We start from the raw sequence: 25,248 nt of genomic DNA on the forward strand, positions 1-25,248 counted from the left end.
CTGGATACACTAATGACATCTACAAGTTGGACACCACCACCATGGTCTGGTCTTTAATTAGCACCATTGGCACTCTGCCGCCTGCTTCAAGAGGTCACTCTGCCACCATCTTCGGGACAAAGATGTTTGTATTTGGGGGCGAAGGAGACCGGGGCGAGTGCTACAACAACATCAGAGTGTATGACTCAGAGACCAACTGCTGGCTTAGCGTGCCTTCTGCACAGCTTCCTCCAGAAGGACACTGGGATCATTCAGCCTTTGCCTTCAATGGAGAGCTGTACATATTTGGTGGCCGCAGCTGGGACCAGACCTTCTATGATGTGTGGAAATGCAATCCAGAGACCTTCTTTTGGAAGAAGGTTGAGCCCATGGGGAAAGGCCCGTGTTCAGTGTATGGGATGTGCTGTTGCATGGTGGGAGATCGTATCATCATCTTTGGAGGACACAACACACCCGAGGATGTGTACATCTTAGACTTGTCCTTGTCAGAAAATGGTATGTAAGCCAGTGGTTCTCAAAGCTCAAAAGTTTGGAAAATCTTAAATCATTTAGCATTTTTTTAAACACAAATCTTTTCTGGGGGTCCCTGGCACACATTTCTTTTAGATGGGAGTCCGTGGCAAAACACATTAATTTGGGGGTCCTTGACATGAAAGTTTGAGAACCACTGATGTAAGCGGTCAGCAGTGCCTCAGAGGGGAGGAGGCAGGCAGAGCCTTCTAGGAAGAAGAAACCTGCTTCGAGTCCAGGATGTGTTGAGTCAAGTGTCCTTGAGTAACACTACGAACCCAAATGGTGGTTGTCCGTCTGATAGTGGTGGACTGGTCCGAGTCAAAATGACCAGGGCCATTTTTTTTGTCCCAGTCCAGCCCTGAATCCTGGTCAGATTTTTTTAAAAGTGCTCTATAAATAACGTTTATTACTACACATTTCTCTAAAAGACTCGTAATGAACCAGTCTTAGAAGTGTCAACAAAAAAAAAACTCAACAAAACTCAGAACTTTTGACTATTCTTTATATTTTAATTTGCAGACAGAACATAATTACTTAAGCAATGCATTCAAAATCTAAACCTACGGTATGGACAGCAGGCTGCTTACGTTTGACATTTAGACTTCGGCATCAACCTTTAAAAGTAAAAAGCTAATAAAGAAAGACTAGCAAGTCCTACTCAAGTCATGAAGACCACTTATTAAAATGTTTAAAAAATGTTTTATTTGCAAAGTAAAATAAAAATAAAAAGTCCTTATCAGTGATCCCTGAGGCAATATTCTAAATGATGGCTCACATATGCCAATTTATACTCGGTCACATGATTGTGTCACGTGCTGAAAATAGCAGACTAGTGAAAGGTGGTGAGCTTGTAGGTCGGCCATTTGCGGTACGCAACACCATTGTGCAAATAAGTATGAATCGGGCTTCACAAGTTTTTAAATCAGGACATCCAAAACCCTTTCCTATAAAAACTACTGAGGTACAGTAGCGTTTCCTCATGGATTAAAGGCACTTAGGCGCTGCAAAATAATGAAATTGTATATCGTCACTGTCCAAAACTTACTTTTCAGGATTAAAATGCAAAAATAGCCGATCTACAAGCTGACAAAGTGTTGCAATGCGACACGTTTGTGATATTTACAATATTTACAAAATGGCTGAAGAGATGTGACATCATTCAACAGTGATGGATTCTCACAGAGGCCTGGCAATGACACATCAAACTCAATATCCCGGACAACCAAAGCTCATGGAGCGGGCGAAGCCTTGACCAATCAGCCTCCTTCTTCCCGTTCTGTTCAGTGAGCCTCCATTAGCGGGTGGCTCCAGTTCAGGAAGCCAGTTCAGACGGGTCGGATGTGGAGACTTCACTGCCAACCGGGCCTCCTCAAGCTCCCTGAGGGCACAAATTATGCATTTGTTAAATATAAAGTGTTTATGTGTCTTTACCTAGCTTATAGGTCGCTCTGGTGAAGAGCGTCTGCTAAATGCTTGTATTGTAAATCGTAATACTTATACTCCGTTTTACGACGTATAAAATCGGTTATTTTCGTAGCTACACTGTTGTGTGACAAGAGTATTAATTAATCTTAAGTGATTCCAATTCCACAATAAAACAATCTATACAGTACGGTGCTTATTATTTTAGGCAATCATTTCTTATATTTTATTATTATAGAGTAAAACAGGGCGGTGATGGTAGAAAGGGAAACAAGTCCTCAGGACTTTTTTGGGTTATCCTTTTAGACCAAGTGTATGACTGTACTCGTGCTGTTTGCATTTCTGTTAAATAAAGTATTCAATCAATCAATGCTTATTTGACTATAGTTGCTAAAAGATACAGACATGCTTCCTTTTTTTGTGTTCGTATGCGAGAACCAACATGTCAGAAGGAATTTTAACAAATAACTGAACGATAACGATTATCTTCAATCAGTTAGTTGAACAGAGTTCAAACTATCTGGGCTCGGAATGGAAGAAGGGCAGATGCTGCTGGAATTGTTCTCACTTCTCCAACATGGCGGTCCTGAACTTCTCCACGTTGAGCTCCCTGCGTAGCTGAGCAGCCAGTCTTCCAGTCTCAGTGCTCTCTCCCCTCAGGACTGAGTGTTTGCACAGCGCCGAGGCAGAGGGGCGCACGTTGGGCTCAGGATCCAACAACAACTGACACACAAAAGGGAATTCATTTCAGTTAAAACCCATTAAGACCTGAGGCCGATTCTACAAACAGTTTTCTGAAAGACGTATGTTGCTATATTAGTGGTGAAATGTATTTGGCTGTGGACAACCTGATGTCCCTATTCTGGCTATGTCATCAAGAATGTTCCAAAATAGTGAAAATAGCTGATCTACAAGCTTGCGATGCGGCACGTTCGAGCTTGTAGATAAGCTACTGTTAGGGGTGTGCCGATACACTAATTTCACCAAACGATACGATACTTGGAAAAATATATGGGGGAGAAAAAAAGCTAACTTGTAGCTTTTCAGCTACAATAGCCGTTTTGAATCCAAATAGGGCAATAGTGTGACACCTGACCCGAAAAAAAAACATGTTGTCACCCTTTTCACCTCGGGGCTGTTTGCGTGCCTGATTATTATTATTGTAAATAATATATATATATATTTTTTTTAAACGATTTTTTTCCCCCAAAACGATACATATCGTCACGAAAACGTATCGCGATATATCGCGGGACGATATATCGGCACACCCCTAGCTACTGTATGTTCGTTGTGTGACGGCATAAAACGTCTTAACTACTTGAATAATATACGGTAGTCCCTATTCTGGGGTTAACATTTGGTGAAAATAGTAAATTGTCCGTGAAGAGACGGGATGCATTCGGTGAAAATAGACTATTTTCGGTGAAGAAATTTGGTGCAGTGGGAAATACTAGTGGACCAAGTATAGAGCCCTGGGGGACCGCGGTCAACTAAATATAATAGGGTTTAAGTGGTTAATACTACTGGGGATGGTGAAAAACCAAAGACAAAACCTAACATCTCTATTATTTTCAGGTCAATACAAATCATTTGCAGAGCTGGATAAAAAGGAACGGCATAGTGTGGCCGACAATATTGCCGTTTGAATGCCATTGTTCTAAATCCTGTAGCACTTGAGATTTGTGAAAATGTAAAGTGTATTATTATTACTATTATTATGATGAAGTACCTGAAGGAGGCCAGTGAAAGCCAGGGAGAGCTCCTGTGGTAGGCGGGGGAGGTGACCCTGCCTGAGGCGGTGCCACTCGTCTCCGTTCTGAGGCAGAGAAGGGGCCCCGATGGCTAGTAGAACCGTGAGACCCAGGGAGAAGATGTCTGCTTTGGGGAGATTACTGAAATCCTGCACAACACAGCCACGGGTGGACATGGGTCAGTATGGGTTTAGCTGAATGGAAGCTGGATCTATAAACTACTGGTTCTCAAACATTTCCATGTCAAGGACCCCCCAAAGTCGTATGTACTGTATTTGGCCGCAGACCCCTCATTTGAAAAGATTTTGTGCCAGGGACTCCCACACGAGTAAATTTGTCCACATTAAAGATTTGAAAATAGCAAAAAAAGTATATAGGGCTTATGTGTTTAAATTGCTCCTTCTTTTGCTAGGGAACCCGCCTCAAGGACCCGACTTTGAGAATGACTGCTCCGAGCTCCAGGGATCATAAATCGTATTTTACAAATACCAAGAGCACTTCACCTCATGCAGGACTTCATTGGCCAGGAAGCGACTGTCCCCCTCCTCTACCTGAGGGCTGCTGATTGACGTAACATGACCCAAGTCACCTGCGGGGCAATGTCACACGCCAAACGATGACAAAGTTAATGACGGCCTGTGGCAATGCTCACAAATTATTTTAATGTGTGATTTGCTGGATGTGTTATTGTGTGATGTGACGAACCGATTTTGTAAATGACGCCGGTTGACAAACTACCATTTTCTTCCTCTTCTTCGCTCTCCCCTCCGCCTCCTGCACTCAAACTGGTCCGCTGGCAGATGAAGATATTGCCTACAAAACGCCAGGAGTTGTCAAAATGCAGATGGCCGGCCCGGATCGCTGGCGTAGCGGTCCGGGCACCTAGGCTACAATGTAGCCGGACAGCGTGTTCGAGTCCCTATGGCCTTTGCTGCATGTCACTCCCCATCTACCTCTCCCCATTTCCTGTCAGCCTACTGTTCTATCGATAATAAAAAAGGCATAAAAGGACAAAAAAAAATCTTAAAATAAATGCAGATGGCCGTCGCACTGCACTGTTGTGATTCTTAAAATATTTTCATGTCAAGCTCAATGGTAAAATGTCAGCACTTGCGCACTGGTTCAAATCTGGGGTAGAAGAGGAAAGTTAAGTTGCAACTTTAAACTGTTGCTCATTTTGCTGGGACTCCCCAGAACCTTCCCAAGTACCCCTGGGGTCACCGGACCCCACTTTGAGAACCAGTGCGTACTATATGCATGTACATGCATATGCACAAAATGCATAAGTGAGTGACTGAGGAGGAAGGCTTGTGTTGTGTGTACAAATACTCACTGGGTTTGATGTCCAGGTGTACAAGGCCTGAACTATGGATGAACTTTAGACCCATAGAGACTTGCAGCATCAGGTCCTTCAACTCTGCCTCCGAGAACAACTCACCCTGCAGCTCCTTCTTCGCGATGGCGTCAAGGAGACTGCCGCCTGCATTGTATGAAGACGTTTCAACAGTGAACTTAATTCAGTCCAACTTTAACACAAAGACCAAAAGAAAATGTGGCTCTTTTCCACTACAGTCTCAACTTAACTCGCCTTTCTTTTTGGTTTTCCATTAGGCAAAAGTGGCAGGTACTTTTTTGGCATCACCGTTCGCATCGAGGTTCCAAGCAAGCTGACGCAATACCAAAATGTGACGTGAAGACACTGCAGACTACCGAATGGTCAGAGAGAATCATCAATAGTGTCATTGCTTCATGACGGACACCCCTATACTGCATGGAGGCTCCCAAATATTGTTAAACTTTTAACCAGTTAAACTCTATACTTGGTTGACCGGAGTCCCCCAGGGCTACACGTCACATTGATTGTAAGCTTCTACCTCTGCTATTTTGGATGGATGTTCGCTCCAGTATAGTATAGTATATAATAGTAAATTGTAAAGAAAGAGAAATGAATCAAGAGCAACTGCATGGCCCATTAAACTTAAGCTGTTATGAGAACGCCTTTGTTGGACTCTACAGAAGAAATAGATATCGTTTCCAGACAGCATTCATGTCATCTTTCGCATTAATTAGCACTCCAGCAGAGGCTATTTTCGTCACAGACAACGACCAGGTACTGTACATTGAATCCCATCTGCGATGTAAAAAGAAATCAAGCGAGTAGAGTCAAGAGTTCAACTCGTGCCATGCAGTGATAAAGCAACCATTTATCTTCTCACATGAACTTACCATCACAGTATTCATTCTGAATAATCATATGGTCTTCTTCAGCCCACGCCGAATAGTAGCGGACAACATGTGGATGATGTCCAAGGACTGCGTGAGCATACACCTCCTTTAAGGCCAACTGCCTGTGAAGGAAAAAGCAACCATTTCAACTAGATAGCAATCTAATGTCAATACAATACAAAGTACTGTAAAATCTATCTAACACTAATATTACACATTAAAAAAAAATATTTATAGACACTCACCGGCCACTTTATTAAGAACGCCTTTTTTTAATGAATAAAATGTAATTTTGTCCAATCTGTATGGTAGAGTATGTTAATACAATATAACGTATACAATTGGGGTGGTTGTATTTTGTCTCCCTGCCCTTATATTGAGACATTTAGATTGTGTCAAAGGTCGTGTCTCAACTAGACACAGGATCCGACAATTTTTTACCTGAAGGTCAAGATAAAATTTATCCCCTGAGCAAGCAGGCATGCTCTATTGGCTCAATGGTAAAAATGTCAACAAAAACGTGTTCAAATCAGAGTTAGAAGAGGAAAGTTACATAGTTACATTAATATTACATTTAACGTTAACTGACGTTGTGAACTTGTATATCGTCTGTTTTTGGCATGTGACTAAGTATAAATCAAGCTTAATTTCTTTATGACAGAGGGTGTCACATTAAGACGGCATGTTATGTTCAGATTAGAGTGAGGACAGCTCTCCTACCGGATAATACCATCAGGAGAAGGCATGCTCTACTCAGGGGGAGTCTTGACTCTTGAAGAATATTCTCTTGTAATTTAACTGGGTGCAGATCCTTGAGATACATACAATGAAAGGATAATCCGCACATACGAGTTTGAAACGCTGAGGAAGGCGGACGTGCCGAAACGCGTCCGTTTCTCTAGATAGAATGCTGCTGCTGTGAATCTAATCTAAAACATAAATTAAGAAATGAACTGAAGAGAGTACGGAACTGCGGATAATCCTTTCAGTCCATCACTTGACACAGTGAGTGGCCCATGCGCTTTACTTACTCATTGGTAGATCCTGCAAGGGGCCTACGAGAGCGTTTGATGGCATACAAGCATCCATCCAGCCTCTTAACACACTTGTTCACGGTACCAAACTCCCCCGTGCCGATGCGCTCCAGCTCCAGGAACTCGCTCTCGTAGCGCGACAGCATGAACTCCTCGACAGCCTGCCTCTGCCAGACAAACACACAAAGATCTTTATGACAAAAAAAGAAGTGTACTGAATCGATAGTTATGGAGTAGACATCACAGATCATGTTCAGTTCGATTGTAACGCTAATGATTATGTCCTCAGTGGAACAATGCCTAGCAAAGTGCTTTGTGAAGCATCTGACCACTGTTTCTTTGGAGATTCCAGGATCCCAGGAAGTGGGACTAATGACAAAATATCAATAATTAATTTTAGTGATGGACAAGAGTGGAACTCTGGAGGCAATCAATGATGACAAAGCCTCATGATTGAATTAGAGGCCTGCATTTGAGGGGGGAACAATCATACTCTAACCTAACCCAAACTTTTTCTCAGCTTCGGCAAGGTCAATAAGAACAAAACCTCGGCAGTGCCTAGCAGCGTTTAATAATGATGTGGCTTCATATGGGTCTCAGACTCCATGTGGCCAGTCTGTGAAGCCAGTCATCTATGATGTATGACACCAGATTTGGGCAAGGTTTCAGTCAGATTCAACAGACATTAACTTCTTTATAGACAGCCTGGCTCTGAAAGAGTTTAGCTGGTGATGTCATCCGTGCCCAATATGGCCAATCCATGTTGGCCAATCCTTATCATAACGACTTCTTACGTTAAATATATATTAAATGTATCAAACATACAGTGTGAACAAATGTATTCTACGTTAGCCTAGGCCCTAGGTACAGTGTGCCCAAGAACTTGGCTGTTTGCAAGATCATCTCTTTACCCATGTAAAGCGACTTTGAGGACTTAGAAAACCGCTATATACTGTACATCTGAGATATTATTATTAGACAGACACTTATAGACAGCAACCTCCTTCAGCACCACGCCATAAAAACACTCATACCTTTGGTGGTAGAAATGCTTCTTCATCCTCCTCAGATGACGTGAGGCTGTGTTTCAGTCTGAAACAACAAAGTGACCGTTAATGTGCCAGGCTGCACAGCCCACACACAACCTGTTACACTCTGAATAGAATAGTGTTAGTCAGTCAGGAAATCTCAGTAGGCAAGAAAGCCACATAGGAGGCAGTAATAAAAGGACACACACACACACACACACACACACACGCACACGCTGCTTAAAGTAGTTGGTCATTTTACTTGTGCCCGTGCTCGTAGACAACATAGTCGTCATCATCAATCCCACAGCTCTTCCTCTTGTAGTGCTCGCTGCTCCTGCGAACGGTGTCCGGGGTGAAGGGATTCACGTTGACCGAGGGTGCGCGGCAGCGACTCCCAAAACGCAGGGCTCGTTGACTCCGACCTATCTTGGTGCTGGAGCACGGCTCAGATGACCTACACAACAGGCTCTACGGGACACATGGAGGAAGTACACACGTATCCATGGTGGACAGTAACAGTACTTTTTCTCGAGAACTGTACGCAAGTACATTGAGTATCTGTACTTTACTTGAGCATTTTGGTTGTTGATTCTTTGGAACGTTCATCATTTTCACTAAACTACATTTTTTTACTTTTGTTTTGACTTCACTACATTTCTAAGAAGGGACCCCAAACGTACAAAAATACATTATAACCACTTGTGCATTTCACTTGTGCACAGTGAAAATAGCCAATCTACAAGCTCATGTCATGTGTCTATTTTCAATATTTTTTTATTGTTCGGAAAATGTCTAAATTTCAGCAACGCATTGATATTAAAAGGAAATGTACTTTGTCAATGTGTCCACCACTGACCTTAGGTGTGTTGGGGGAGTCACAGAGCCTCAGTTTCCTCCAGGCTGCGTAGGGGATGGGACTGGAGGGCTCTACAGCACTGCTCCTGCTGCGGTGCCTCTGGACCCTGGGGGTCCGGCATGAAGAACCAGGACTCTGAACGATCCCGCTGAATTTAAAGTGACCTTCGTCCGAGCTGTTGTCACTGCTGCTGTCCTCGTCACCACAGCTCGACGTCCCGTCGTACATCGCTGTTTCCATGCCTGTGGGGGGTGCAATAGTTATTCGAACTAATCAATTATAATAAATAAAAAAATCGCCAATGGTGTCATGTTGTTGCGGTGCATAATGACCTTGTAGATCAGCTACTTTTGGTATTTTTTCGCCCACAGTTAGATTACCAAGTATAAAACAAGGCTTATGTGGTTAATCAGACTAATCGATTTAGTTGATAAGAAAACATCCATTAGATTTTTCTCCACATTCATTCGTTAAAAACACTGAAGTAATCGGTAGAATAATCATTAAAGACATAATTTATCGTTACAGTAACAATTTAGGCTCTTATACAGAGCAACTCACACAAGTGCAAGATCACAGTAAGCAGAGTAGGCCAAAGCATGAACCCTAGTCAACAAACTAGGTAAATAGTCACATAAGTAGAGTGCAGAGAGAGAACAATGTAGTGGCTCAAAGAAACTAGGATACCAGATAAACAATGAACCTACCATCTGTTTAAACAACTTGCTTAAATACAATTAACATTATTATTTATTTAAATGGGGGGGGGGGGGGGGGGACTAATCTAAGTAATAACAAATCATGAGAACAATTGACCAAGATATTATATTTGCATAGTAAACTAGCATCAAGAAGCGACAGGCCTACAAGGAGAGAGGAGTGCTAGTGGGGTCTGAACAGGTGAGTCTTCGGATACTCCTAGCAGTGTAGCATGGTAGTATCAATGCAAGGTTTTATTTAACCCCACATCAAATGAAATCATGTGGAGAAAATGACATGAACTGTAGGCTACATCGGTGCTGTTCAGATAGGCCTATTTAAGTGATTCAAGTGACAGCAAATCTAACAACTTGTTACTAACCAGCATTTATTTAGTTGAATACTTACGAACTCTACCACCACCAGGCATCTTGAATATCCCGCTGCGTATGCAAATTATTTCCCGATTAAGCAAGCTCCGTCTCCTATCTGATTGGCTCAGTGAAATATGATCTATTTCAACGCACCTGACGTTAAAGGTACAGAGACGCATTTTCCAGTTAGTTATTTGGTCGTCTCTCTCTTTCGCTACACTACAAATACACAAATACACTTTTGCTACTCACCAAAACAAAGACGGTTTTAAGATGTTGAAAGCCTACTTTCCTTTCCTTAGTGGGAACACTCAGAGTCAGAGCCCCCCACGGCCCCACCTCACGTCTAAATAGAAATCTGGATTGTCAATAGAAATCCATTGACCAGATCTGTAGGAGGCGCAGTGGAGTAGCAAAAACATTTTTCAATCCCGGTGAAATATTTTCCTTTCTGGCCAAAAAGTGTAATTTAGACCCGAGGTGGGGGACTCGGGTGTTCCCACTAAGGAAAGTAGGCTTTCAACATCTTAAACCCGTCTTTGTTTTGGTGAGTAGCAAGAGTGTATTTTTTATTTTGACTACAGACGAGAGGCTGCGCCGCCTGCGCTACCAGGCGTGCACGGGCAACGGCTTGAAAGTAACATCGTAACTCCCTCTGCTATGGACCAGGGGCCAGTTGCACCACCTCACACTAAGTTCAAACTTAGCCTAGTTATAGCTTAAATGGCGTTTAAAAAAAGCCATTTAACCCATTTAGCCGGGAAAATATCTGTGTCATTTTTAGATTTCTTTGGCTATTCAAAAATAGCAGTTATACAAGCTCATAGCGCGGCACCGAGTGCCGCGCTATGAGCTTGTAGATCTGCTATTTTTTGTTTTTTTTTATGTTAAAATTTGTGCAAATCTTTGAATATATATATATATTTTTAAAAATATACATTCAAAGATTTGCACTCATTTTCACGATTTTTCTAAAAATAGCAGATAGCCAAAGAAATCTAAAAATGACAGAGATACTTTCCCGGATTGAATGTGTTTAAGCTATAACTAGGCTAAGTTTGAACTTAGTGTGAGGTGGTGCAACTGGCCCCAGAGCTACACTGCTCCATGGCACCCTGTCGGAGAGAGTCAAAACCAACACTACAGGATCTGAGAGTGTGTGAGCGGAAGCGGGTGACGTCATCAAAACACAGACAGAGAGCAGCGTATGTGACACGCTTACAAATAGAAGCAACAAACAGCACGGAGGAGGAAGAATAAGGATCCATTCCCTGATCATCATCATCATCATCATGTGGATCTGATTCTACTGCCTTATTATTCGGCAGGATCTGTGTGTCGTTGCTGTTGTTGTTATTTTACCGTTCTGATCCTTTTCTGAACCAAGTGGATCATGATGGTCGAGCAGCAGTCGGATCGCGCTCGGCTGCTCGACTGGGAGGAGATCGAACCACCGCCACCCGATCCACCGACCCACCGGATCTCCCCCACGTCTCCCGGCGAACAGAACGAGGAGGCGTCGGAGAAAAGTTCCTCCAAGCCGCCGCCGGACTGCCGCACCAGCACGGCGGGGGGTGGCACTGGCGGTGGCACTGCGTCGAGTGGCACTACTGTTGGGTGGAGCACCACCACCACCACCTGCACCACCACAGGCAAGTGCTGGAGGAACAAGTACTCGTACAGTACTTTAGTACAGTGGTTCTCAACCTTTTCAGGCCGCGACCCCCCAAAATAATCATATTTGAACCGGGGACCTCCCCAAAATAATCATATCTGAATTGGGGACCCCCCAAAATAATCATATTTGATCTGGGGAGGGAGTGACCCCCCAAAATAATCATATTTGGACTGGGGACCACCCCAACCACCACCCCAACCCTGAGAAGCACTTGGAATGTAGGAGTTCTGTTGAGGCATTACACTTATAGTTTGACTCGGTCGACGGTTCCACAGCTATATGGTGAAAATAGCTGATCTACAACTCACAACGCCTTGCAACGAATAATTTGGCCAATGTTTGACCAGTTTTGATTTTATAGTTGATGACCTTTGATGCAGTGATGGTCTTTTTTTCTATCTTTTTATTTATTTATGTATTTAAAAGGTCTTAAAAGTCCTTAAATTGTCACTTCACTGTCATCTGGGGTCCCAACCAAAATCATGTGGGGACCCCTATGTTGAGAACCACTGCTTTAGTAGACTAGGGCTAGGCTACTGCAGTGTTACAGTAACACTGTAGCTACCCACTGGTAGGCCTATAGTCAAAACTTTTTCATGTCAGGGACCCCCCAAATTAATATGCTTTTCTTTTGGTCGCGGACCCCCATCTGAAACGATTTTGTACCAGCAGTGGCCCCCATACAAGATTTGTGTTGTTAAAATATTTTTATATAAAATATTCCCTTTTCAAATATTTTCAAGATCTTTTGAAAATAGCAGATCTACAAGTTCACAACAACACATCTCATCATAATGCGTTGTGAGCTTGCGGGATGGGCTATTGTCAAATAGCTGATGTATAGGGTTAAAGTGGTTAAACTGATTATTGGGCGGTGAAACCTATATGTGAGGTTTGGATATTTGTACAGCAAATCCTGCGCTGTGATTGGCCAAAAATGTACCCCGCCTAACCCTGCACCGTGATTGGCCAATCACAGTCTATTCAGGACTGTGATTGGCCAGTGTCACATGACACATGTGCATAGCCTATAGAGCGTCGCAGTTCCCGTCCACTTCCTGTTTTTTTTGGTGCCGGAAGAAAAAACTCAATGCATTTTTCCATTGACATTTCCAAAAATATTTATATCTATTAATTTAAGCCTCGAATCAAGCCATCACGAGATGACATGAATCATGACCATAAAACGTTTTTTTCTGTGATTTTTTTTTATTTTATATTTAATTATATGATATACTATATTTAATAAATACCCTTTGTTTTGCCGTTTTCAACAAAAAAAAATCACAGAATCAAACGTTTATGGTCATGATTCATGTCATGTCATGATGGCTTGATTCGAGGCTTAAATTAATAGATATAAATATTTTTGGAAATGTCAATGGAAAAATGCATTGAGTTTTTTCTTCCGGCACCAAAAAAAACAGGAAGTGGGCGGGAACTGCGACGCTCTATATAAGAAACCATAACTTTAAAAAAAACATAAGTCTGTTTTTTTAAAGTTATGTTTTCTTCCATCACTTCCATCGGAATATGACTTTCATGACTTTCATAAAGAGTGTTTCAATAAATGTATTTATTTATTGTACATGATTGGTTGACTCCATTCAGTATTGTGATTAGCTAGCAAGACACCGCCCACTTCACACAGGGTGTGATTTCTATGCTATATTGACTAACATTAAATATATCATTAAATTATATATAGAAATAATAAAGAGAATTGGCTAAATCTAATCTGCAAAGTAACTAAAGTTTTCAAGTACTGGAGGAAAAAGTACAATATTTACCTCTGAGATGTAGTAAATTCGTTTAAAGAAGTATAAAGTATAAACAAATTGAAATACTCAAGTAAAGTACCTCACAATTGCAAATGTAATGAAATGTAAATGTAATGCAAAAATCTTTACTCAGTTACTTTTCACCACTGACCACAGGGGGTCCAAGAAGTGTAGCAGCTGTTGTTGCTTCCAGCGGGGGGGATCATCATGCCAGCCCGGCCCGGCTTACAGCAGAACATGGTGGTCCAAGGTGGGATGTCATTCCCAGCCTCCTCCCTGTCAAAGAACAGTGGGAGGAAAAAGACCAGATCGTGGCCGTGTTTGTGGTCACCTTCGATACGAGATCAGGTGAGGAAAGCCCCTTCATAACACATTCACTGTCCAATGGCATTGCAAGGATAAACGGTAGTTACTGTAGTCAGAAAACCCACCTCTTCAGACTCCACCTCACCCCCTAGCACTTCACTCTCCTTGTAGGCTTGTATCCCTTCTTGTCTAGCCTGGCTCTGTACTTCTTGTCACCTTTTTCGATAGATTAGAATTAAATAGATTACTATGCAGATGTACAGTATCTTGCCCACTTGTTCTCGTGTTTCTTTCTTTTTCCTTAGATTTCACATAGATTTGTTATTCTTGACCACAAATGTTATTTAAATAGCATGTTGTTTTTAGACGGATACCAGGTTCATTGTTTACCTTGTATCCTTGTTTCTTTGAGGCACTACATTGTTCTCTCTGCACTCTACTTACATGTACTGTATGTGACTATTCACCATGTTGTTTGTTGGCAAGAGTTCATGCTTACACTGCTTATGCTGATCTCGCACTTGTACGTTGCTCTGGATAAGAATGTGTGCTAAATGCCTAATTTGTAAAGGTCACCCGGACAGTTATAAAAGTAGGGATAGGCTCAAGAAGGCATGAAGGAGCTAGTCCAGCCATGTCGTCTCTGTCTGTATCTATCAAAAACACTGAATACACTGAACTAAACAATAATGGTTCTTCTGCTTTAGGCGTGTACTTGGACTGTATTTACTGTATTAGCTATTCGTATATCCTGGTTGCTAAATAATTTCTCCTTCATATTCTGCACACTATCCATTGTTGCTGAAGGTTGTTTACCTTTATTTGTCTTCTTTTGAACCTGCATTATAAACTTGACTAAAGGCCTTCACACCTTAAAAATGTCAGTGAAAGATGTGTAGGATAATAAGAAAATCCAAGCATAAAAAACAAGAGAGTGAGTCTGAAACTTGCAAAAATATACTTTACTCAATAACATGAATTCTTACTGTCCTTGACCTTCGTCAGGACTGTTTGTCTTCATCAGAAATGTGTTTCTCCTATCTCCTTTTACTTGTACTGCTTGTACAAGTATGAGTGAGTGACAAATAGCCTAAACACCTTTTGAATTGTGAATCTTAAAAATGCAGCTGCAGGGCAAACAAACAAATTGCTGACGGGCCTGTGAGTGACATGAAGCGTAGATGAATGTTTGTCTTCTCCGACTTCCCTCTTTCATTTGTCTGCTATAAAAGAATAGAGGAAGAGGTGAAATAGAAAATATAATTGTGTGTGTGCGTGTGTGTGACGTGGGTGTTGAATGGAAGGCAATATGATCACGTCTTGCTTGCCTCAAGACGTGAGTCTAAATAGAGTTGAGTAATAACTCAACTAGAAACAGTTGTTGTCTCTAGTGACCGTTTTGTTCTGCAATAATGCTTTCTTAAAAATACACCTGTAGGGCAAACAAATTCTGACAATTGTGTGAGATGAACTGTAGTAGATGCCTGACTGTCTTCTATGACTTCCCTCTTTAACTGGCCTGCTTAAAAAAAGAAATAAAATAGAGGAAGTGGTGAAAGTGAAAGATGTAATAAAAAGAAAGGGACTTTTAGGGAAGAATGCTTAAATAAGTGTGTGTGTGTGTGTGTGTGTGTGTGTGTGTGTGTGTGTGTGTGTGTGTGTGTGTGTGTGTGTGTGTGTGTGTGTGTGTGTGTGTGTGTGTGTGTGTGGTTTCAATGTACAGTCTGATGATAGGTTCTTGGTTTACGTATGTATTAGTTATTACTAGACTAATGGTTTACTTATGTATTATTAGATTACTATTTCTATGCATTTGATGTACTATTGATGTATTATGATTTATTATCTTGTGTCCTTGCTTACTGTAAGTCGCTCTAGATTAAGAGCGTCTGCTAAATGCCTAAACTGTGTGTGTGTTTGTGTGTGATGCCAGGCAACATGATAGAATGGTGCTTGCCTCAAGACATTAATCTAGATGGAGTCGAGTTCAAGTCAATGGCCAGTGGCTCCCACCGGATTTCCAGTGACTTTATGTAAGTATTTCAGCTATCAATAATCAACAATAAACAATCAACAGGAAGGAACTCCTGCGTATCATACAAATAAAGTATTCTACTACATGATTGATTGTTGTCTCATGACCATGTCCACATTAAGAATCACAGCATGCTCACTCGTAAATGGACGTTTTTCTGTCTTGACTCTGGGCAGATATTTCCGTAAAGGCTGTTACTTTGGTCTGGCCTGTTTTGCTAACATGCCTGTGGAGAGTGAGGTGGAACGAGGAGCACGTATGAAATCTGTGGGCATCCTGTCTCCTTCCTATACACTCCTCTACAGATACATGCAGTTCCTGGAGAACCAAGTTAGGTAAGACATATTCTGGATGGAGAGGAGTAGTGGAGATGTACAGTGGGGCTGGGCAATTAACCGAAAATATATCCAATATTTAGAACCAATAACTGACTTTTAACCGAATAATCGAGAAGCAAGATTCTCGACACCAAAAATAATTGTTTATAATTTATATTCTGCTAAATCAATTAGACTAATTAAACACTTAACCCTGTATTATACTTTGCCGATGGTGGCGTGCAAAAATAGTGAAAATAGCTGATCTACAAGTTAACAACGCATCGCATTGTGACACGTAGTAAGCTTGTAGATCTGCTATTTGCACTATTATTAATTAAAATATTGTGTGTGTGTGTGTGTGTGTGTGTGTGTGTGTGTGTGTGTGTGTGTGTGTGTGTGTGTGTGTGTGTGTGTGTGTGTGTGTGTGTGTGTGTGTGTGTGTGTGTGTGTGTGTGTGTGTGTGTGTGTGTGTGTGTGTGTGTGTGTGTGTGTGTGTGTGTGTGTGTGTACTTAAACCCTGCACCACCTTATTTCCATATTTTCTCCCCATTTCTTTCAATTCCCACCTTTTTCACAGATTTCCCTTTTATTTGCTTCCGTCCTGTATTTTAAACGTTCTCATCTATTAAACATGAACCCTGAGCCACAGCCACTGTCGTGACGCGGAGTAGCCTATAAATTAAGCTTAAGCAGTGAAATGAAAGAAACCTTGACAGTGTCTTCTCTTCAGTGGCTCCGTCCTTCTGCTTCAGAAGATCTTATCTCCTCATTGGCTATGCGTAAAGATAACACGGAGCTACTGTTTCATGTGGGAAATGCAGTTATAGCACTTATAATACAATTGGAGTTCACTTCTTGAACCGTGTGGAGTGCAGTCATCTAGGCAAGGCTTTAGGATTGAACACAAATGGATTCCGTCTGGGACGTGTAGGCTGCGTGAGCCGTTTCTCATCACGTAATACTGCACTTACCTTTTGAAGTCAACCTGCACAATACGGCCCATGTGTAAGACGAAGAAAGAAATGGTGTGTGGCAGTTACTGGCATTAATAACATGTTTCTACCACAACCAAACCAACGTGTTTTATTCTCTGCTTAATTCTAGCTGCATTCTTAAATCATGACACTTATTTCAGTAAATGACAACTCTTTTCCTTCCCTCTATTGTCTACTAAAGCATAGTATAGGTTAAAGGGATTGTGGTATTTCATTGTTAAAACTAGAAAAAGTGCTCCTCGGAGCACAAGTCTCCGCCAGGTCAGGTAGGTTATTATGGCCACCTGGTGGCGCTATAATAGGCCAATGTGAAAAGGGTGCAGATCCGTCTTGATCACATGACTATAAAGATCAAGTGTTCCGATTTGCGTGAAATTTGGATCAAATCTGAAGGCTTAATATCAAAATAATTGTTTTACATAAGTCTGCCTCCTGGTGGCGCTATAAAAGGAAAATGTGAAAAATCCAGGGCAAATGTTTTTCCTTGGCCTCTAGAGAGTGTGCATACAAAGTTTTACACTGATCGGTGCAGTTATAGGTAAAAACACGAATCGGCCTGTTACAGTGCCACCATGAGGCTGATTTGAACATTTTCAAATGGCATTTCTTCCTCGGCCTAATGGGAATGTGTGTGCAAAATTTCACAGAAATTGCATGCTGTGTTCATGATTGAGGCATTTTGTTCGAAGCGGAGTACTCCTGCAAACTTTGAAAGACAATTTCTGCCAATCAGGATGGAATATGAAAAATCTGAAATGAGCCGTTTCTTTTAATGACTATAGAGATACTGTGTACCGATTTGGGGGATTTTTGGCCAAAATCTGTAGGAGTACGGTCAAAAAATGTGTTTTGCAAAAAGCGGCCTCCTGGTGGCGCTATAACAGGCCGATGTGAAAAATTTGGGGCAGAGGTTCTGCTCTGGCATCCAGGGAGTGTGTGTGCACAGTTTCTCTGCGATCAAGCCAACGGTGCCAGAGATTAGCCGTACACAAAATGACAGAATGACGGACGGACACACACACGGACGGACGGACGGACGGACAGGGGCGAAAACATACTCTCGCCATGCCTTTCGGCCTGGCGGAGACAATAAGTGTTAAATATCTCTGTATTCCGAGCTAGCATTGCTGTTAGAGTGTTTGTTCAGCAACAGGTGTCTCTCGCTCTAGCTCTTTAGTAAACAGAAATACGTTCGGGATACCAAGTCATGAAACAAAAAATGAGCAGACAAAATTGGAACAGGAATTTTGTCTTTAAACCACACATACGTACTTACTTACTTGGTACGTATAGGTGGGAGTGCCTTATTGTCTCATATCGGCCGAGAATGAGGGTGTCCATCCCCTTTTCAATGAACTAGACCCCTGAGAGATGGATTGCTGAGGTGGAGCGCAACACCTACCATCAGCTCCCCAGTACTTACCGCACAACTTAGTCCTGCTACTCAATACGTTGAGTTGGCGGTGCCCGGGATCGAACCCAGAACCTTGTGGTCCATTGTCTGTGCTACTGACTGAGCTACCCGGACCAATTTCATGTATTGTTTCTGCAGACATCAGCTGAAATGCCCTGGACAGTACACTGCACTGGAGGCGTTCTATGAGGATAAGAAGGCTGTCCTTCCTCCAGCAGGAAATGGCCTGGTCACGGCCTGCCCGACCTGGAGCGCCACCACCATCAACCGCTGCATGCACCCAGAGATGAAGGTAAAAATGGCCCGGGCACGCTTCATCACCAACCACCTCACGTGAACACCTGTGAGCGTTCGCTTAATAGGGATATGTGTTGTTTTGTTAGATTCTAGGTTCATTGTTTACCTAGTTTCATTTAGGCTACATTGTTCTCTCTGCACTGTATTTATGTGATTATTTACCTTGTTGTCAAGTAACTAAACCCGTAGCACTTGACCCAGCCTTGACGACCATGCAGACTTATGCAAAGGTTAAAATGTAATTCAGATAGCATTTTATTTAGACAGATGGTTAATTGTGAACCTACTGGTTCCATAGTTTCATTGTACAGATATGTGTTTTTATAGTACAGTATATTGTTTAGACTGATGCTAGGTTCTTAGTTTACCTGTGATCCTAGTTTACTGAGGCACTACACTGTCTCATACATTTGATATATGTGTTTACCTTGCTTATTGTAAGTCGCTCTGGATAAGAGCGTCTGCTAAATGCCTAAATTGTAACGTGAATGATGAAAGAAAAATCGCAATTTATTTTCTATACCTATATTGTCTATATCGTTTTAGGCCTGGGTTTGTTAGATTCTTTAAATTTCACTCACTCACAGGGTCAGATCTTGCCTTGGTAAGAGAGTCTGAAAAGCAGCGTTGGTCTTTTAAATAATGTATACTGTACGTTGGGCAGATCACCCACCCTGCTGGCTGCATGGCCCAGTTCATCCGGTTCTTCGGGGAGCAGATCATGGTGCTGTGGAAGTTTGCTCTGCTCAGGAAGCGTATCCTGATCTTCTCTCCTCCCCCTGTCGGCGTGGTCTGCTACAGGGGTGAGTCGCTTAAACACACACACACGCACACACACACACACACACACACACACACACACACACACACACACACACACACACACACACACACACACACACACACACACACACACACACACACACACACACACACACACACACACACACACACACACACACACACACACACCCACGCGCACACACACACACACACACACACCCACACCCACACCCACACCCACACCCACACACACACACACACACACACACACACACACACACACTCTAATGCACGCACACTCGTGTCGTGTACACACACGTGGTTGTGTTTTTAGATAATACTTGTTTTATGTAATGCTTCTATTGTTTTGCCTACATCAGCAATTTATGCCAGCTTTTTATTCTATTCTACTTGTTTAAAGTCGGCCATACCACCTATGACCAAAAAGGATAGTCGTTTTGTGTTTTAAAACAAAATGTCAGATGCCAGAGATCACTTAAATCCGGGCATTTTTTGGAACATTTGGAAGTGTTTGACCAATAATTACATTAATTACACATTACCAAAATGCTGACACCAGATTGAAAGTGGTCAACAAGGAAAGGACTCTGGGCTTCCTTCCTGTCCGACAGTGTAACTGCTGTTTCTTATTTTAATGAATGTACTTGTTCCCTTTATATTGTGCAAATAAGCTAAACTAAATGCTCGCACAGCTATATTAATCCTGCTATCATTAATTAAATATCATTGCTGTCAGGCAGAAACCTTGTATCTGTATTTTAACTTTGGTTAATTTATGTTCTGTTTTGTTTTTTCTTCATAAATGAATGCCCTACTGTGCTATTTTTGACAAAAACAAATTAAGGTGAAAGTGGGTATGTCCGTGGGTTTTGTTAAATAACCAATGAAATACCCAATTAAAAGTATTAACAAGAACTTGTGACTAAATAATAACTACATTGGATCCATTGGAACACAGGTTTTTCTTTTTCCATTTCCTGAAAAGTAACGTTTTGAACATACAAGGTTTCCACCCGACAGCGACAATTATGCTCTCTATCTTTGGCTCATTTTCCCTCTCTTGGCGTTGGGGCCTGTTTGATGAAACGTGATGATGTGATGTACTCCCTCCCTCAGTGTACTGCTGCTGCTGTCTGGCCAACGTCTCTCTACCTGGAATGGGGGGATCTGTGCCTGAGTTCCGTCCTTTCTTCTACATCAACATTGCAGACATCCCTACCCTGGCAACCGAGTTGTCATACGTGGCCTGTGAGTGACGTCTGAAGGGAGAGATGATGAATAAAGCATTAGAGCCCGACCGATTCCATTAAGACCTGAGGCCCATTGTACGAATGACCTCTAAATCAGTAGTTCTTCTCACACTTTCAAGATTTTTCAAAAATGAACAAAAATAGCAGATGTACAAGCTGTGAGCTTAACATCTGCTATTTTCGAATGGCCAACGCAAACATCTAAAATGACACGGATGCTTTCCCGGTTTTAATGGGTTATCTCAATTGTGGAGTCTTAAACCAGTGATTCTCAACCTGCAAGTGGGCCCCCAAATAATTGGCAAAACACTAAGATTTATATTTATAATATACATTTTTTACATATAAAAATGTTATGGTATTTGTTCTTTAAAATCTTGAAAAATGACTTTTCATTGTGATACCAATGTATAGGAACTTATACAGTGTTAGTTCCTTTGATCCAAGCCGTAACACTATCGATTGATTGATCATTAAAATAAACGTGCTCTGGAAATGTTGGTGGGCCTCGAAAACTTTCAAGATTTTCGAATGGGCCCTGATCCAGAAAAGGTTGAGAACAACTATCCTAGACCTAGACCACCGATTGCCAGTGTTTTGACTGATATTTTGTCATTTTCTATTTGAGAAATATATTAATTTATAAGCAAACAAATAAATAAAAATAAACACAGAACTTTTTGACAGATAAAAAAACATAAAACACATCTGAAATTGTATTTATTTAACCACTCAATCCCTATTCAAAGATATTAAAAAATAGCTGAACTTTAAGATCTACAGAGCTTGTAATTGCTTGCAATAAAAAATAAATTAAAAAAAAGTTTAAAAAACCTATGATGACATGCCCTGAATTGAAAATGGTGACCCATCGGCTGCATAATTGCCATTACTGATGTCAGAAAAGTCAAGTAATGACCAATATATTGGTCAAACCAATATTTTGGTCGGGCTCTATAAATCATTTTATGATGTATGGGGATGTTCGTCCATGTCTGACACGGTTTGTGTGTGTTTGAAGGCACAACAGAGAAGATCTTTGAGGAGAAGAAGGACCTGTATGACGTCTACATTGATAACCAGAATGTGAAAACACACAGGAACAGTTTACAGTCACTGCTCCGCCTCAACGCTGCAGACAGGGAGAAATACAGGAAGCTGAGTGAACAAAGGTACTGTACACAACATGGAGCACTGTCTGTGACATTATTTATGTTATTTTAAAATAAATGATGTTAATCGATGATGACATTTTGGTCCCTTCAGGCAAATGCTACTTTACTCTCAGGAGGTGTATGGAGACTGTACATCAAACGAAGAGGATCTCTTCATTCTGTGAGTCTAATAGACCTTCACTTGACAGGCTTTTCATGATCTTAAAGGACCACTTGGCATGTTCAGCCCATCCAGTCACAAGTCGTTTTTTAGAGAGGAAGACATTGGTTTCCATGGTCACATGAATATCAGCCAGAGAAGCAGATGATTTGAAGGCAGAGTTATCACCTTAACATCTGAATTAATGAATAAATCAATTAATCATATATATATATATATATATATATATATATATATATATATATATATATATATATATATATATATATATATATATATATATATATATATATATATATATATATAGTAATATCATTATCCTTATCCTATTCTCCATAGGTTCTTCATGGAACTGAACAACCGCATTTTCCAGATCCTGTCGGAGGTGGCAGGAAGTTCGGACCCCACCCTGACGGCTGATCACATGCGGGCCATGGGCCTGGACCCCCAGGCCGACCGCTCCTTCCTGGTGGACCTGCTGGACGTGTACGGTATAGACGCCATGCTGGTCGTAGAGACCTCCTGCTGCCCCTGAAAACAAACGCTCTCCGTCTGCAACCACTGGATATCCGCTGCTTCCAGGAGGCCAGCAGCTCTCCCGAGACAAGCCCTCCTCCTTCCTATCCGTTTCTATCTCTGTATCGTTTGGCCTCTTGAAGCCATTCATGGCCAGCCAGTGTTGACAATGAAGACACTTTACTTGGATGCACTAGAGGCCCAGGAACCCGGCGTCCACGCCAGGTGGACAGCGTGACCTCTGTGGTCGCTGGCTAGCTGTTGTCTTTCACGTCTCCAGCTTCTCACCGCCAAGGTTTGTCTGTTCGCTTGTCACCTTTCCTCTTCTGACACAGATCTCGTCTTGACTTTGCGTTGTCAACAATTTAAAAAAAGAAGTGACAATAGGTGAGCTACAAGCTCACGACACATTGCAATGCGACACATTGTGATCTTGTAGATCAGCTATTTTTGCTATTCATCGTACGACAAAGGGCATTGTGCGTTGTAGGGAAATATGGAGGAGTATTGGGGCCAGTTCATCATGGGATGTTGATTGGTCGATCCATACGAGCCTGGTTCTCCACCGCGCTTATCTCCAAGTGGAAGTAATTGACTTTGAGCGTGCATCAGAACCAACATTCACCTGTTCTGACGGTTTGTTGGAAGATTATCGATTCATATCACTTGGAATCTATAATTCTACATATGGAAATATTGGGAGGTGATTTTCTTTCTTCAGCCATTGAGCCAAACTTGCGTTTCTGACACAGGTTCAGCTCAATGGCTCTATGAGGAAAACCTTTCAAATGAATGAATGGTTTCTATTTTAAGGCTGTAATACAAATCATTGGACGTTTTGTAATATTAAGCTGATGTTTATTATTGTTTCATAATTTTGGCAATTTGCAAAAATAACAATGCTTTGTGACCACTCTACTTGCCTTTCAAAAAGGGAGCAATATTAAGTATGCGTGTTTGTCAATATATGATGTTTGATCTCACTTGATCGTGTGCACAAAAATCTTTGTTTTCAGCACGGAAAGTGAGAGGTGTGGTATGGAAACCAGTATGTTGAATTGTTTGCTGTTGTTTGAATTGTTGTTGTTGCTGGCATAAAATATTATACTGTATGGTGGACATTGGATGAGCTATTATTATTACGACGCTAACTTTACAGAGGGAGTGAGAGGATAAAGGTTGTTATCTCTGCCAGGCCGAAGGCCCCTGTGTGTCTGTGTGTGCGCAGACATAATCTCGGAAACCACTGGACCGATCAGTATCAAACTTTTTTAAGCACGCATGCTGCCAATAGGCTAACTCCACCCCATTTTCTTCTAATCAGCGTCATGGTGACGCTATACCTGCCCGCTTTACATTTTGACCTATTACTCTTGAACTGGAGAGTACAATTTAAATGTATTTTCTCTGAATCCGTACCGCATCATGCTGCAACTCCCCATATAGTTCACCCCCATTTTGACCTAACAAGATTTTACACCATTTAGCATTTTCTTCAAAACACACTTTTTGCTTTTTTATTCAATCAACCCCAAAACCTGCATGTTGAGGGGCCTCTATAGAGCCTCACCTCCAAAAGTGCTTCCACTTCTGCCTTTAGGGAAGTCCTCCCCGCAGCTAGCTCGGGCTGCAACTCACGACTTACAGGACACAGCTATGGTTGGGCCAGCCGTCCTGGTGGAGATAAACATTCTGCGGAGCACCCCCTTTTAGTTTAATACTGTAATATGTACTATTAGAATTTGCACCTTCTAAGCCAGCACATTTAAAACTGCACAGCACATTTAAAACATTTAAAAAGTGCTGTATCATACAGTGATGGACAGTTACGTAACATATATTTACTTGAGTACTGTACTTACGCAAATTGTTTGAGTACTGTATCTGTACGTTACTTTTATCTGTACTTTCATTTGTTTTGTTTTTTGTTAACTTGTGGCTTTCACTCCACTACATTTCAAAAACTAATATTGTACTTTTGAGTGACTCTAGATATCTAGGAAGGAGCCCCCCGAACCCAAACTTACAAAAATAATACATGATAAAAAAGTACCACTTAACCGCTACTTCAAAAACTGTGAAAATAGCGTATTATCAAGCTAACAGCATGTGAGCCTGCTGATCTGCTATTCTCACTAGTTTAAAAAAAAATCTGAAAATGTTTAGAATTTTCTAAATTCATTGATATTAAAAAGAAAATATACTAGGTATTCAGAATACTTAAGTATTTTTAAAAGCAAGTACAAATTTGACTGAGCAACTTTCACTTGTAGTTGAGTTATATTTGACCAGGAGTGTCTTTCACTCAAATACTAGGGTTGAGTACGTCCACCACTAAGTCAAGTGTTACATGTTTTAATTTGATTTGATGTGATCAGTGATGATCTGGGAATCGTCAATAAGTGTGATTTGATGACACACACTCATCATGAAATGCTGCACCATGTTCCACTACTGGACTGACTTTCTCAGACGAAAATGATTAATCGTTTTTCCTCTGTTCTCTTTATACTGAGCCAGTGTGAGCCAGTCTACCTACTGACGTGGAGAGGCTCTTTGTGTGCTAAGGAGATACCTTGCACAGTTGGATTTCATGTTCCAACTTCCT

The 25,248-nt window shown here is 41.5% G+C and overlaps 2 protein-coding genes across 2 annotated transcripts; one reads left to right on the top strand and one right to left on the bottom strand.

Annotated features, from left to right (window-relative positions):
- Positions 1 to 1,094: 1,094 nt before the first annotated feature.
- On the bottom strand, positions 1,095 to 11,141 carry wee2 (WEE2 oocyte meiosis inhibiting kinase). The gene is made up of 12 exons (XM_080437119.1): positions 11,132 to 11,141; positions 8,837 to 9,078; positions 8,240 to 8,448; positions 7,984 to 8,041; positions 6,947 to 7,116; positions 5,916 to 6,037; positions 5,023 to 5,169; positions 4,395 to 4,502; positions 4,193 to 4,278; positions 3,668 to 3,838; positions 2,504 to 2,658; positions 1,095 to 1,891 (listed from the first exon to the last, which is right to left on the bottom strand). Exons 2-12 carry the CDS (start codon positions 9,074 to 9,076, stop codon positions 1,720 to 1,722), a joined length of 1,638 nt encoding a protein of 545 aa, XP_080293245.1. The 5' UTR covers positions 9,077 to 9,078; positions 11,132 to 11,141; the 3' UTR covers positions 1,095 to 1,719.
- On the top strand, positions 11,110 to 23,752 carry dennd11 (DENN domain containing 11). Its single transcript, XM_080437120.1, has 10 exons — positions 11,110 to 11,561; positions 13,525 to 13,716; positions 15,608 to 15,707; positions 15,886 to 16,044; positions 18,577 to 18,730; positions 19,400 to 19,538; positions 20,656 to 20,787; positions 21,811 to 21,961; positions 22,056 to 22,124; positions 22,464 to 23,752. The coding sequence occupies exons 1-10, from the start codon at positions 11,303 to 11,305 to the stop codon at positions 22,657 to 22,659; spliced, it is 1,551 nt and encodes a 516-aa protein (XP_080293246.1). The 5' UTR covers positions 11,110 to 11,302; the 3' UTR covers positions 22,660 to 23,752.
- The last annotated feature ends 1,496 nt before the right edge of the window (positions 23,753 to 25,248 follow it).

Source organism: Gymnoscopelus braueri (genome assembly GCF_963280865.1).
Source record: "Gymnoscopelus braueri genome assembly, chromosome: 9".
Taxonomy (NCBI): Eukaryota; Metazoa; Chordata; class Actinopteri; order Myctophiformes; family Myctophidae; genus Gymnoscopelus; species Gymnoscopelus braueri.

What these genes read in the sequence shown, in the direction of transcription:
- dennd11 (XM_080437120.1), top strand. Translation starts at nt 11,303, where the DNA reads ATGATGGTCGAGCAGCAGTCGGATCGCGCTCGGCTGCTCGACTGGGAG. An exon ending in CGGATTTCCAGTGACTTTAT is followed by an intron (nt 15,708 to 15,885) that starts GTAAGTATTTCA and finishes GACTCTGGGCAG; the next exon opens with ATATTTCCGTAAAGGCTGTT. An exon ending in CGGCGTGGTCTGCTACAGGG is followed by an intron (nt 19,539 to 20,655) that starts GTGAGTCGCTTA and finishes TCCCTCCCTCAG; the next exon opens with TGTACTGCTGCTGCTGTCTG.
- wee2 (XM_080437119.1), bottom strand. Translation starts at nt 9,076, where the DNA reads ATGGAAACAGCGATGTACGACGGGACGTCGAGCTGTGGTGACGAGGAC. An exon ending in GTCTACGAGCACGGGCACAA is followed by an intron (nt 8,042 to 8,239) that starts GTAAAATGACCA and finishes TTGTTGTTTCAG; the next exon opens with ACTGAAACACAGCCTCACGT. An exon ending in ACACCTGGACATCAAACCCA is followed by an intron (nt 4,503 to 5,022) that starts GTGAGTATTTGT and finishes GGCGTTTTGTAG; the next exon opens with GCAATATCTTCATCTGCCAG.